Source organism: Tyto alba, unplaced genomic scaffold (assembly GCF_018691265.1).
Source record: "Tyto alba isolate M040663 unplaced genomic scaffold, T.alba_DEE_v4.0 Super-Scaffold_2, whole genome shotgun sequence".
Lineage (NCBI taxonomy): Eukaryota > Metazoa > Chordata > Aves > Strigiformes > Tytonidae > Tyto > Tyto alba.
Window position 1 is genome coordinate 61,113,142 of NW_024881282.1, and position 12,901 is coordinate 61,126,042.

Here is a 12,901-nt window from a genome sequence, read left to right on the forward strand (position 1 = left end):
TGCTCCAAATGAAGTTAATGGGAAAACACCAACTGACTTTATAAGGAGTTAGGTCAGGCCCCAAATTTGCAGCTTTTGAAATTTCATAGTTGAAAATTTTCTGGCTAATCTTCAGAACCGACTACTTCTACAACTATAACACTATTTACAACTTTATTTATATGTACTTCTTTATTACAATATGTAATATCAATGTTCCTTGTAAAGGTTACTATTTTATAGAAATTAGACTGAAGTTATTGCCAATCAACCTTTTATAAACTTAAGTGGGATAACTTTCAGAATTTTTCTCAACATACGATTCAGTTTTTATTCACTCTTGCTATCTTTGACAATTGCTTAACTACCTTAATTTCAAAGCCTTCTCCAGTGTAATAAAAAAGTCCTTTTGGTAGAAGTTTATTGGTCCCATTTCAAATTACGTTCTGAAACATTCTTGTACTGATGAGGACTCATTTCAGCAATTTTTCTGTTTCAACACAGTATATAAAGCCATGCCTCTCAACCAATCAACCTCAGTATAAAAGTGTAAGTGAGGTCAAACAGATTGCTCACCAAATCTTTGATCAAGTTGTCTGATCACATATAGACACAACTCTCTGAATTGTTGCATATGTTGTATAATGTCATCATACAAATTTAAGCATTTCCATTATTGACTGCTGCTTGTGTATGTATATATTAACTTGCTGGTCAAAAAACTACAACAAAGGACAAGATATACCAATACTGAATTAAGACCTCTAGTCTTGTCTCTCCAAAAATTAAGAAAAATCCATGTTCTTTATGACTGACCAACTCATGATGTTGTGCTTCAAATATACACATTTTCCAAAATTAAACAGTGAAGTTAATGTCAAATACTGTGTTGTAACTTTAAATATAACTGACATATTAGAACAGATAGATGGGTAATTATGATAAACTACACAATAGTGCTACTGTAGATAATATCATTTATCAATCCTGTGGTCCCCATCATTCATGCATTTACAGTTTGGGAATACAGTGACTGCAAAGGATAATAATTCATAATGGCTACATTCTCAGTACTTCATGCTAGCTCACTAGACAAAATAAAAAAGGTTAATTGTATAACTGGAAAAATGTAAAATTTTATTCCAAGAAAATTAACAAGCTACACAGGTAAATTTTGGCAAATGCAACTTTATATTGAAATCCACACATCTGTATCTTAAAGAAGGAAAGACTCACAGACTAATGTTTTTCTAAAATACTAAGAAATCATATTATATGCTTTCACAAGTTAAAACTTAAATAATTTAAAACAACCAATACACCAAAATGTGCAGAAAATATAAACAAGACTGTGCCTTCAGTAGAATAAATGCTTCACAAATTGTGCAAGATATCATACTAAGGCTGCGGTCTCCCCATGACAGCTGTCTTAAAATATAAACATACATCAACTGCCTGTGTTTCTCAGAACAAACTAGAAAGGGCGGCACACCTAGAAAAAAATCATATCATCCCAGTGATGTGCATACTGATTTTGGGAACCGTTGGAGAAAAAAGGAAAAAAAAGTGATCTTTCATGCACTCCCAAATGACTGACCAGAGTTATTGATTCAATTTTCCTTGCTTATTTGCTTCAATGCTAAACAAAATGGAAGATACTAGATAACCCTTTAAGGCAACATGTGTTTATTTTGTAGAATTATAACTGTTCAATTATGACTGGATATTATCGTTAACGTTGCCTAATAGACTGATATCTAGTTTTTTAAAAAATATAAGTAAGAGTCTATTAAACTTTATACCAAATCAGCAAAAACCACAGAATACAGTTAAATGTTAGTAATTTCACTGTTAAGGAAAATGGTATTTAGAAAGAGTAATATATTTGGAAAAAAAAAAAAAAAAAAGTAAAGTCTAAATCTGAACAAAAATACTGCTTTGGAATGCTCCCCAAAACTTACTCACAAGGCAAACAGATTTGTAAGTGTGATAATCCAATAATGCATGGCACATCTTTAATCAGTTACAGTACTTGAGTCCCCAGTTTTCAGTCTTTGCAAAACAATAATTGTATGAAATGTTTTAAAGGTCTTCAGATGTCTAAAATTATTTTTATCAACACATTAACCTCATATCAACTTAATTTATTAAGATGTCCAATGCTAATCTTTTTGATGGTCTTATTTTATGTAGTGATATACACAGCATTTAGCACTGATACTTAGCACCTGCTACTTTCATAATCTAGATTTCAACCACATAAAGGAATTCAGGGCAGTAGTTCAGTCCTTTGTTCTTAATTACAAACCTTCAGCAGTGGTCAGCAGGAACATGTTTAGGTTTAAAACAGGATTAGAGGTGAGCTATTGCAAAGACTGCAGAATGTTGCCCAAATCCTTACAACTGCTGACATCCCATTCTTGATTTTCTCCTCAAGACATGGCTACAGGCCACAATTGCTTAGCAGAGGATGGTAGTGTTTCACAAGGCTAAAGATTTACAGATGCTCCCTCATATAACACAGTAAGGTTCCCTTGGTAACCTGGATTTTCTGCAGTAAAGAAGGGTTGTGCTGAAACAGCGCCTCAGCTCCCTGTTGGAGAAAATGCAGACAAAAGGATTGATTCCAGCTTGGGCAAAACTCATCCAGACAGCGGCCGTTAGAAATCCCCCTGGTACTACAGGCCCTCTTGCAAAAACTCTCCAGTAACAGGCTACCAAATAGGGACCCCACAAGGTCAGAAAGAGGAATGTCATGATGTAGAACATTCTGCTGATTCTCTTCTCCATTTTGAACTCATCTAAAACCAGTAGCCTTCTCCTGCCTGTGGTGTTCGCGTTCTGCCTGATTCCCAACAAGGTTGGAGGTGTGGGACCCCTTCCAAATCCAGCCAGCCAATTAGCAGCTGCTTGACCACTTGCTCCAGGACCATGAAAAGTCCAGTTCTGGCTCACTGCTGCAACAAACTGGACTGGCTTCATTTTCCTGCGATCGTGAACAAAAAATATCAGCTTGAGGTAGACAAGCTGTGTGGCTAGGAGGATAAGGGCAAGAAGAAGCATAAATCCCAAGGAATCATTAGCCCTGAAGGAACGATGCTGGAAAGTGCATTGGTCTTCCTCCCTAATGAACGAGTAGGTGCCCACATCTAAAACTGGGGGGAAAGCCATGGCTACAGAGAGGGTCCACACCATACAGATAACAGCCAAACAAGTCCAGAAGGTCAGCCTTTTCGTATAAAAACGGTGGTGGGCAATAGCTAAGTATCTGGTGACGCTTATGCAGAATAACATGAAAGCAGTGTGAAAGCAGGACAAAACCCCCAAAAAAGCAATCACTTTGCAAGTAAGAGTCCCATACGTCCAAGTAGAGCCATTTTTTACAGAGGTGAAAACAAATGGGAAACAAATTGCAGATCTGAGGATATCTGAGCAGCAAAGATCCAACAGGAAGTAGTAAGGAGCTCTATGCAAGGTCTTATCTTTGACTAGCAAAATGGAGATCAGAAGGTTACCCACCACACTGACTCCTATTATGAAACCCAGTGAAGTCAGTTTCAGAAAAGCTGTTAAAGGAGAGAGATTTTGTAAAATGTTGTCAGCTGCATGGCTGTAGTTCGCCATAGATGGATGGATGATATGTATATTGCCTCAGTCAAGTCTCATGATCTATATATAAGAACAAGGAAAAAATAGATCCATACATCTTACTGAAAATGTAATCCACAAACAGAACTGATCTTGTGTCTAGTCATACAGTACATCCTCTTCTTTCTGATTTGTCATGCCATCAAAATATCTGAAAAAAAATCGAGCTATCAGTTCTTAAGTTAACAAGAAATGATGTCAGAAAGTGCTAACAAAGATGTTAATTTATGGAGAACCAAATGAAGTTGTAAAATTGAGTACTATTGTTTGTTTTTAAAAATTGTGAGGCTTTTTTTTTTTTTTTTTCCTATACTTACTGTTTAGCATGATCGATTATTGGCATTTCACGATTTGGCTTGTTACAGTTTCAGAACTGACCGGTGCCCTGTATATTTGGTAGCATATATAATTTTACAGTTAAAGCCTCAGAGATTTTATGAATCAAAAGATTCTCAGTTTGCAAGCCCGAGAGCTAATCACTGACATCTTTTTAAAAAATCCCCAAAGACTGCTTATATTTTGACATTACCTACATTTATTTTATGGCTACAGTATTTGTCAATGTTTTAGAGGCAGCTGCTGTGTTGATTCGGATCACACCCAAAGAAACCCTGCAGAATTTATGTTTTTTAACCCAAGTCACCAAAGCACATTAATCACACTGTGTTAGTTCATGCACATTGTAAGAGAAACAGTATTCATTATCCCCCTCCCTTCCTCCTATAAACCATAATTTTATCATTTAGGTTTTCAAATAAACAGGTATTCCAGACAGTTGATAGCACTATGCTTTGGGGTCTTTCCCTTCCCCCCCCCTCTTTAATGCAAATCTTTAAAGCCTCAACATAATTCATAATAAACAATGGTCAGTGTAAATACTGAGCAAAAGCAGGCAACACACCCAAGATATAACACCCATCCTTTTGGGAGGGCTGGTTTTGGTTATGCTTAAATAAACATATATTAAATTGGGTTTTTTTAGCTAATTAGGGCTCTGCGATTCCCACTATTCCTCCCAGTGAATCGTACCGGAAAACATTTCATGCAATAAAATAAAATAAAGAACTAGCTGCTGCTGCTGGGTTTTTGGTTTGTTTTTTTTTGGTTTGTTTTTTTTTTTTTTCTCCCTCCAGAGCCAGGGACAGGAGCCACAGCAGTCATGATCAGGCTCCTTCGTTATTCACACGAAGTGTTTCCTATGCCACCTCGGGTGTACAAAGGATATTCCCACTGAATCCCAGCAAAATCCTTCCATTCTTACCGTCCACAAAAGAGCCTGATTGCTGCTGTGTAAACAGAGGCTGATCAGATCATGGCATCGTTTTAAAACCATGAAATCAGGCTCCCCCTCCCCCCCCGCCAGCCCCGCCGCTTCCCCTCCTCTGTGGAGCTGTCCCCGCCGCGCGGCCGGCCCTACCTCCGCACACACACACACACACACACACACACACACACACACACACACTCACACTCACACCGACGCTCACACACTCGCGGAGACACCCGCTCCCCCCCCCCCCCACGCACGGCCATGCAGGGCTGGACTGCGCCGCGCTGCAAGGGAGCCCGGGTGCCGCTGCCCGGCAGCCGCATCTGCCGGAGCCATGCGAGAGCCTCCCGCGGCGGGGAGCTCGGGAGAGCGGAAGAGGCATTGTCTGGGAACACTTCCATCATGCTGCTTCTTTAGAAATCGCACCCCCCCCCCCCCACCACCACCCCCAGACCCGCTCCCTGAGGGGGGCAGCCCTCCCCACACGCACCTGCAGCAGCGGCAGCCCTCGGCACCCCCAGACTCCCCCAGCCCCTCTCCTCCTACCTGTTGGTGCCGGAGATCCCCACATGCCAGAGCTGCTCCTTCCCGCCGACCGAGGGCTGCTTTATCCTGGCGGCCTCTTTTACAACCTTTTTTATTTTCCTCTGCCGTCTTTCATTCTCCTTTCTCTCGATCCTTTCTTTTTTTTTTTTTTTTTTTTTTCTTTTCCTTTTTTTTTTTTTTTTTATTTTTTTGCCTCGATACCTTGACTGAGAATCCAGTCAGTGGCTCGGCCGGCGCATGCTCACTGCGCCTCCTCCCTGCGCGCCGAGCCCCGTCCTCCCCTGTCGCAGCGGCACAATCTCTCCCAGTAACGCGGTGGCGGCGGCGGCCGCCTCGGTGAGGGCACGGCGGCCTCCGTGGCGGCGGCAGCTGCTGCTGCTGCTGCCGGCTCGGTGAGGGCAAGGCAGCCTCCGCGGCGGCAGGAGCGCTCTCCTCAGTGGCGGGCAGGCAGCCTCAGCAGCCTCCTCCGGGAGGGGAAGGCAGCCTCGGCAGCAGCAGCAGCAACATCAGCAGCAACAGCAGCCTCCTCAGTGAGGGGAAGGCAGCCTCCGCGGCAGCACGTTCCCATTGCGATGCATAGCCGAGCTGGATTTATCGGCGAGCTAGCTTGAGGAAAGGGAGGCGGGAGGAATTAGGTCCTGCGCTCCTTGTTGATGCCTTTGAACTCCCCCTCCCGCCCCTTTCGCTTAAAATGGGAGCTAGGAAGCGGCCGCCGCGGTGCACGTCGCAGCCTGTCAGTTGAGGGACCGGGCGGTTTCTTCAGCTGCCGCTGCTCGGATCCTCCCGCTCCGTGGCTCGTTTCCTCCCGATTCCCACCCGGTGAATTCCTTCTTCCCGACCCCTGAGCCAGGGAGGGCTCCTCAAAAAGTGCCGTGGTTCGGGGAAGGCGTCTTTGCTGCGGGGCCGTCAGGACACCGCACCTTCCCCCTCCGGCCGCGCTGCCTTTCCCACCCCCCCCACCCCGCCTCGCAGCCGGTGAAGCGGCTTCGCCACGCTCAGCCCAAAGCGGGCGCAGGGCTGCCGGCGCGCTGCATGGCGGCACCGATGAATTTTAATGTAAGCCTGCTCCGTCCGTGGCAGGGCCGGCGTTCCCCCCCTCGGCGCGCAGGGCGAGTGGCCGCGGCGGAGCGCCCCAGCCGTTAACCGGCGCGGGCGGGGGATCGATACCGAGCCGTCCCGATGATGTCATACGGGCCGGCGGGCCGCGGCGGCGGGGCCGGGAGGCGGCCCGGGGCCTGGCCCTCCCCGCCGGGGCCTGCCGCCCGCCGGCCCCGGCCCGCGCTGGGTGCCACCGCGACCCCCCCGGGAGGAAGGGCTCGGATAAAGCTTGCAAGGGCACGTCCCTCCGCCCTCTTGGCTCTCCTCAGGGAGAAGCGGGGACGTCCAGAAAGGCTTGCCCCCAAAGTAACGCGTTCTCACCGCACGGCACTTGGGTCCAAAGATCCGGATTTCTGAGGAACTTCTTCACCGGGAGCTCCCACTCCAGTCAGAATAAATAATTCTGGGGGATAGATTTATGGGGTCGATTCATAATGTGTGTCACATCTTTGGGGCTGCTAGTAGGCTACAGGCATTTTTTAAAGGCTGTTGTGGAAGTTTGGGTTCTTTTTTTTTTTTTGGTACTTTCTAAAAGTCATTGGAATTGGTGGCCAAACCACAAAAATAGCTTCAGTAACAGCCTGGTCAAGCCCAAAGGTCTGCAGCCACTGGAAAATACAGTTACTTAAAACCAAAATCACACCGTTTCAAGCATGTGACTTGCCTCTGATAAAATTTATTCCTGAGCAGAAAACTCACACAGAGCTCAGGTACCACACAATTTTTTTTTTTTTTTTTTTTTTTTTTTTTTTTTTTTCTGTGAATGTAATTATGATAACTGTGTTGGTGCTCATCTTTGGGCTTAGTTTCACTTCTAAAATTTGGCATTTTGGTTGGTTGCTAAAGTTACAACTTCAAGCTGCACTTTTCATGTCACCGTTACCTAAACTAAGCAGACCTCTCCAGCTATTGCTTTTCTGCTGTTCCCACAGTGACATAAATAGTGACTTTTAAAATAATTGTTAAAATTAAAAAGGACAAGGAAGTGGCTACTAAGCCAGCAAGAGCAGGCACTTTAATGGTCTCTCTAATATAGCAAAGAATTCTCTGAATGCCGTGGAAGTTAGACACTTAGAATGCCAGATTAGGAAGCAGATTGGAAGTATGTGGTACAGAACGTATATACTATGTATATGACCATGACAATGTTCATGGTCAGGGCCTATTCTTACACCCTGTTGAATGATTTTTTGTCAAGAGTAAACAATACGACACTATCATTGTCATAAAAAAAAAAAAAAAAAAAAGATCCAGTGCAGTAGTTTTTAACCTTTTTTGTCAGTGCTTTCTCTCAGAAATGCTACAGAAGTGTATAGCTATATAACATTTAAGAACTTGGTTTTCTTGTAGACCTGTCACAGACTGCTTAGAAGTAATCCCTGGACCTCAGAATTCATTCAGTGTTCAACCACTGGTTCAGTATAAATCCATTTGTCTTCATACGTGTAATCTGAGAACTAATTTTATTCAACAATATGTAGACGTCTAAACTGAAGTGACATATAACTAAGCTAGTTTCTCATCACAGTCAATGGTGAGAAAAAGATGCTTTGTGGAGCAGATCATCTCGTTCTGAATCACAAGTCTATAATACTCTGTTCTCCTTATTGTAAGGGTAGTGTTAGGTAAGAGAAACCCTTGTTACAAAGGGAGAGATTTCTGGTGGAGTGTGACATAGTGCTGTGTTAAGCTGTTGTACCAGGAGCAGGTCACATCCCCCATGAAGGGAAAGCAAATCCAGGAGCCATGGCATTGGGAATCTGGGAGATGAAAGGAGATGTCAGTTAGAGATGGCTTCAGGAAGCATGAACTGGGAAATGAGTATGCAATTAGAAGGGGAGGAGGGGAAGAGCTACGGAAGGACAGGTGGAGAGATCTGTGCTAACTAGTTCTTCAGAACAGCTGGGCTAGAGATACGAAGGGTTCAGAAAATAGTGTGAGGCAGCCTTTGTTGCGAGGCAAGTGGATTAGGGGGTAGCCAAGGAGAATTTCTTGGCGCTTTGCCATAAGGAAGGAACCTGAACCCTGAATAAATTTCCCACTACACAATGTAAGGGGGGCAACACTAAGGGCAACAGGAAGGAGGTTTGAAAAACCCAGAGGACCTGTGTGCTGTATAAGCACATCAGAGGAGAGAAGGGATTACGGTCAGGAAAATAAATATCTTTCCCTGCTTTTTTGTTTTGTTGTTTTCTGTTTTGTTTTTTGTTGGTTTTTGTTTTTTTTTTTTTTTTTTTTTTTACTTAAATATTTAAGTCTGCTTTTCCCCAAGAAGAAAGGGTAAAGGGAGAGACTGTAAGTGAAGTATAAGTGCAAGAGTATTCATGTACCCCATTAGAGCTAGCAGCAGACTGATTAGAGCTTTACGTAGAAAATGAGAGAGCCAAATCTATTTCCCTGATATTCTGATTTAGATCAAAGACATGAACCATCTGCAGGTTTGGGCAACCCCACTGCAAACTTATTGGCAGTTATGATACAGAGCTCTTTCATTTTCTCCTGTTGGAGTTATTTAATAATCATGGTCCAGAAAGTAACTGGTGAAGTGATCAGCTTTGTAGTTGGTGACTGTGGATCCTGTATTCCGGTTCTAATTTTTTTCAATTCAGGTGCTGTTTAAAAATGACCAAAGGACTGGGTCCAGTGAATTGGACACACTAGGTCCACTCCCAGATCAGGATCACCTTATTGGAGAATCCTACTGTGATATTCTTGGTCTTTGGCATCATCTGCAGATCTGGGCAGCTCATTCCCTTGAAGGTGACGGTGATGCTTGGGTGGATGTGGCCAAGGTGCCAGGAACTCAGGCACTGGGGTGGGGGACAGTTGAATGCTATTGCAGAGGAACTTTGTTGGTGTGTAAATAGTGTTTGGGGTACTTTGTACCTAATTTATTTTGAGAATATGTGCCCTGGAATCCTGTACCACAGTTGCGATCCAGGTGAGGATGCTGAGTAGGTGATTCTCACTGTTTTGAGCTTTTTATCCTCAGAATGGGAGAGGTTCTTGGAAAGAGTCTAACACTGAGAAATCTCACGGAGTTTGAGGTAGAGATTGGGCTAGAAGACAAGCTAGTTGATGACAAGTAACTATCAGTTGAAAAGATGGAGCGAGATACTGGCCTCACCAAGGTCAGTAGCAACTCTCAACAATTTCAGTGGAATGAGGATTTCGGTGTAAGATGCGAAGTTTTGAATAGCTAAAATGTGAAATATGACCCATTCTCTTGATCATTTCAGTAATTAAGGTGTTTACTGGCTGTCTTGAAATTTGTATATATGCAATGTCTACACAGTCTGCATAATGCTAACTCTGAAGCACTGTAGGATTTTGTGACATTTCTACAAAACAAGAGAGATACTCTGCAAGGTGTACCCACCTCTGTGCAGAGGCCAGTGCAAGATTTATGGATTGCTTAAGAGACTGTGATAGATGCTACCAAAGTACATCCTTTCCAGAGGGCTCAAGGAATTCTTCCAAGGGAAATTTCTTGCCTGTGCAGTAGATTTGTGCAACTTTAAAATAGTATTTAAGTAGGACTTATGTAATACAGAGACCTGTGTAAGACCCCTGCACAATGGAGAATTTCACCTGCAATATATTTGGTTCCTGTGCTTTGGAAAGTATTTGCAGAGTAAAGACATTTGTTGGTAGTGTCTGGCTCCTGGGTTGGCTCTCAGCACAGACATAAATTTGACCCATACTGAGAATCTATCTCATGGTCTCTGCCTCAGTGATGCATGTTTTCACCTATAACAAAATTGCATTCATGTGACTATGCCGATTCCCATGGATAATAATTGCATTATTTTTTTTGCATGAATCTGTAGCCAGATCCTCTGAAGTTTAATAAATATTTCTCAAAACCATTTAATTAGGTATTTAAAAAATGTTTCGTAACTGCCCTTTGAAACTTAATTTTTGTTCCTAAAAGTTACGTGTTGCACGTTTACACAGGGATAAATGAAGGTTTAAGGACAAATACACATGAGCTTATCTACTGAGCATATGAAAAAGGCTTTGTCCTGCAGAGGAAAACCTCTGCTCTGTGTGACTTTAATGAGAGTGAGGCACCAATATGCTTCCCCGTTAGATACTTACATGTATCCTCAGGCTTCTAAACACCTTTTACCAGTTGTTCATTAGGACTACATTTGAAAGACTGGACATGGTCTTTTGCTTTAGATTTCGTAGATACACTGTTAAATCAGTGTTGCAGTGTTAATTTCAGTTATTGTGCAATTTAAGTAGTGTGGACATGTAATTACTTGACTCACTTGCATATCAGGTAGTTAGAAATGCAAATGAACTTAACTGTGGCCATGAATAATTACCAGTGTTAAATTGCACTGCTAATTACTCGTGCCTGCAAAAAGATAAGCTACATTTTTAAATCGCTGGACTTCACAAATGGCCTTTTTATATATATGATTTAGAGAGAGAGAGAGAAAAGAGAGAGAAAGAGAGAGAGGCAAAGAAGGGTTCATATGCAGTCTTTGTTGTTTGTGCGCCATATGTATGTGGTCCTGTACTGAAGAGTTACCAAATCGCTTGTTTTCAGAGCCAAGGTTGAGTGGTAACATGTAACTTGAAAAAGATAGTGATGCAGATTGATAATTGAGCTCCACAGAAGGAAAAAAAAACAAAAAAAAAGAAACTTCATAGTATCTGAAGAAGTCGTTCCAGGTAGATACATTTGTTGAGATTACATTTTTGAATGTTTGAGACTGTTTCTTTAATATTGCCATCTTGGATCCTTCATAAATTGTATATTATATAACATTATATTAAAAATTTAATCTTTGAGTAATTTGATTAGCTCAAGTTTTGGGGTTTTTAGTGTGTTTTTTGGTTTGGTTGGGGTTTTTTTGTTTGTTTTGTTCTGTTTTTTAAATAACAGAGGGTAAGCACTATCTTGTATGTCTGTATAACAAATCTTTTAATGTGAATAATTCTGAACTTGCAGCCTTGTTAGTGGGAACTATTGAAATTCGTATTCCATCAACCATTTTTAGTTAATATGGACAGCACAGTAGAGATGCCCCAGTAACAGGGTCTTCAGTGAGGTCCTGAGCTGCTGACCTCAAAAGGACACTTGCTGTTACTCCCTGCACTCCTGGGGAGAAGAAAGAGCCTCTTGTCAGACCATCAGGAGAATGTGGACTGGGCTTACTGAAGTTCCTGCTATATCCAGTCTCTCTGCTCTCTTTCTATGCCAGAAAATCTGCTGGTGTTTTGGTAACTGCGGAATGGGAAGAAAAAGACTTACTTCTTTCTCTGTTACAAAAAATAAAATACCATTCCTTACAAATCTTGTAGATGTGATTTATTGAAGCATGTGCACAGACACTGGGAACAGTCTTACAGAAGTAGTGATTCATTTATTTAATGTATTTTCATCTGCAGTTTAATTAATCCAATTAATTGTAAATATTTTAGTATAAGCTATATTACAATATGTCTTTCAACTACTGTAAATGCATTTCATTCACTGATTTGTTCTTCTGTGCATGACGTACGGTAATGTGAATACATCATAGTGGTACAATTTGGCAACCAAAATAGTTGAAAGGAACGATGCTGAGCACAGTTAGGAATTCATGACTATATCGCCATAGGTGAAAGGCATGATTTTTACATGAGGCTTGTCTAACCATTAGTATGAAAACAATCTGGTGAGACAATCTTTCAGAATTTGGAAGCTGAACTGGGAGCACTTTCCCTGGGCCATGCTAAGGGCTTCCTGACTCCAGTGCATGGCTAAGCAGTCTTGGCCTCTTCACTGACTTGTTCTCAGATCTGACACTACCAGCCACGTTTGGGTAAAAGTGGAGCACCCCCACATAAGAGAAGAATTCCAGCCAATGCAAGTCAGCATGGCAGGGCCACTAACATAGAAAGCTATGTGAATTTACTGCAGTGTTGGAATCTCTTACTGTGAGAAGTGCCATCTATTAGGTTTCGAAACTGATGATGGACAAAAGCTTGTACATTTTATTTTTTAAACGAAGCATTTGGTTTGTGACGTTTGTGCACCTCACTCCTCAGGTATTATGTTTGATAGTCCTTTCGCCTATGCTATTTTAACACTTGATTTTTCAATAAAATGCTTTCTCACAGGCTATGCAATGCTCCTGGTTTACCTTACTAAATGGAAATTCAGGACTTGAAATCAGCTAACCACTGCTGAAGCACACAGCAGCTCTGCAGTGTCATGGTCATTAACAGTGCCAGTCACAGCATTCAAGAATGCCTTTTTCCTGTCGCCATTACAGACACCAGTGGAACACTGTGGAGCAAAATGAATGGGGTCAGTGACATTACAGAACAGAATGCTGGCCTTGAGAGAGGAACCTGAAA

At 42.3% G+C, this 12,901-nt stretch overlaps 1 protein-coding gene across 3 annotated transcripts; it reads right to left on the reverse strand.

The window, feature by feature from the left end:
* Positions 1–1,090: 1,090 nt before the first annotated feature.
* Positions 1,091–6,684, reverse strand: GPR85 (G protein-coupled receptor 85). 3 transcript variants are annotated; one of them, XM_042792816.1, is made up of 3 exons: positions 5,155–5,319; positions 4,889–4,910; positions 1,091–3,778 (listed from the first exon to the last, which is right to left on the reverse strand). In XM_042792816.1, exon 3 carries the CDS (start codon positions 3,601–3,603, stop codon positions 2,491–2,493), a length of 1,113 nt encoding a protein of 370 aa, XP_042648750.1. In that variant the 5' UTR covers positions 3,604–3,778; positions 4,889–4,910; positions 5,155–5,319; the 3' UTR covers positions 1,091–2,490. The 3 variants fall into 3 exon arrangements, with proteins under 3 accessions (XP_042648750.1, XP_042648751.1, XP_042648749.1); XM_042792817.1 differs by lacking the exons at positions 4,889–4,910; positions 5,155–5,319 and adding an exon at positions 5,444–6,684 and having other exon boundaries at positions 1,091–3,753; XM_042792815.1 differs by lacking the exons at positions 4,889–4,910; positions 5,155–5,319 and adding an exon at positions 5,444–6,684.
* Between the last annotated feature and the right edge of the window lie 6,217 nt (positions 6,685–12,901).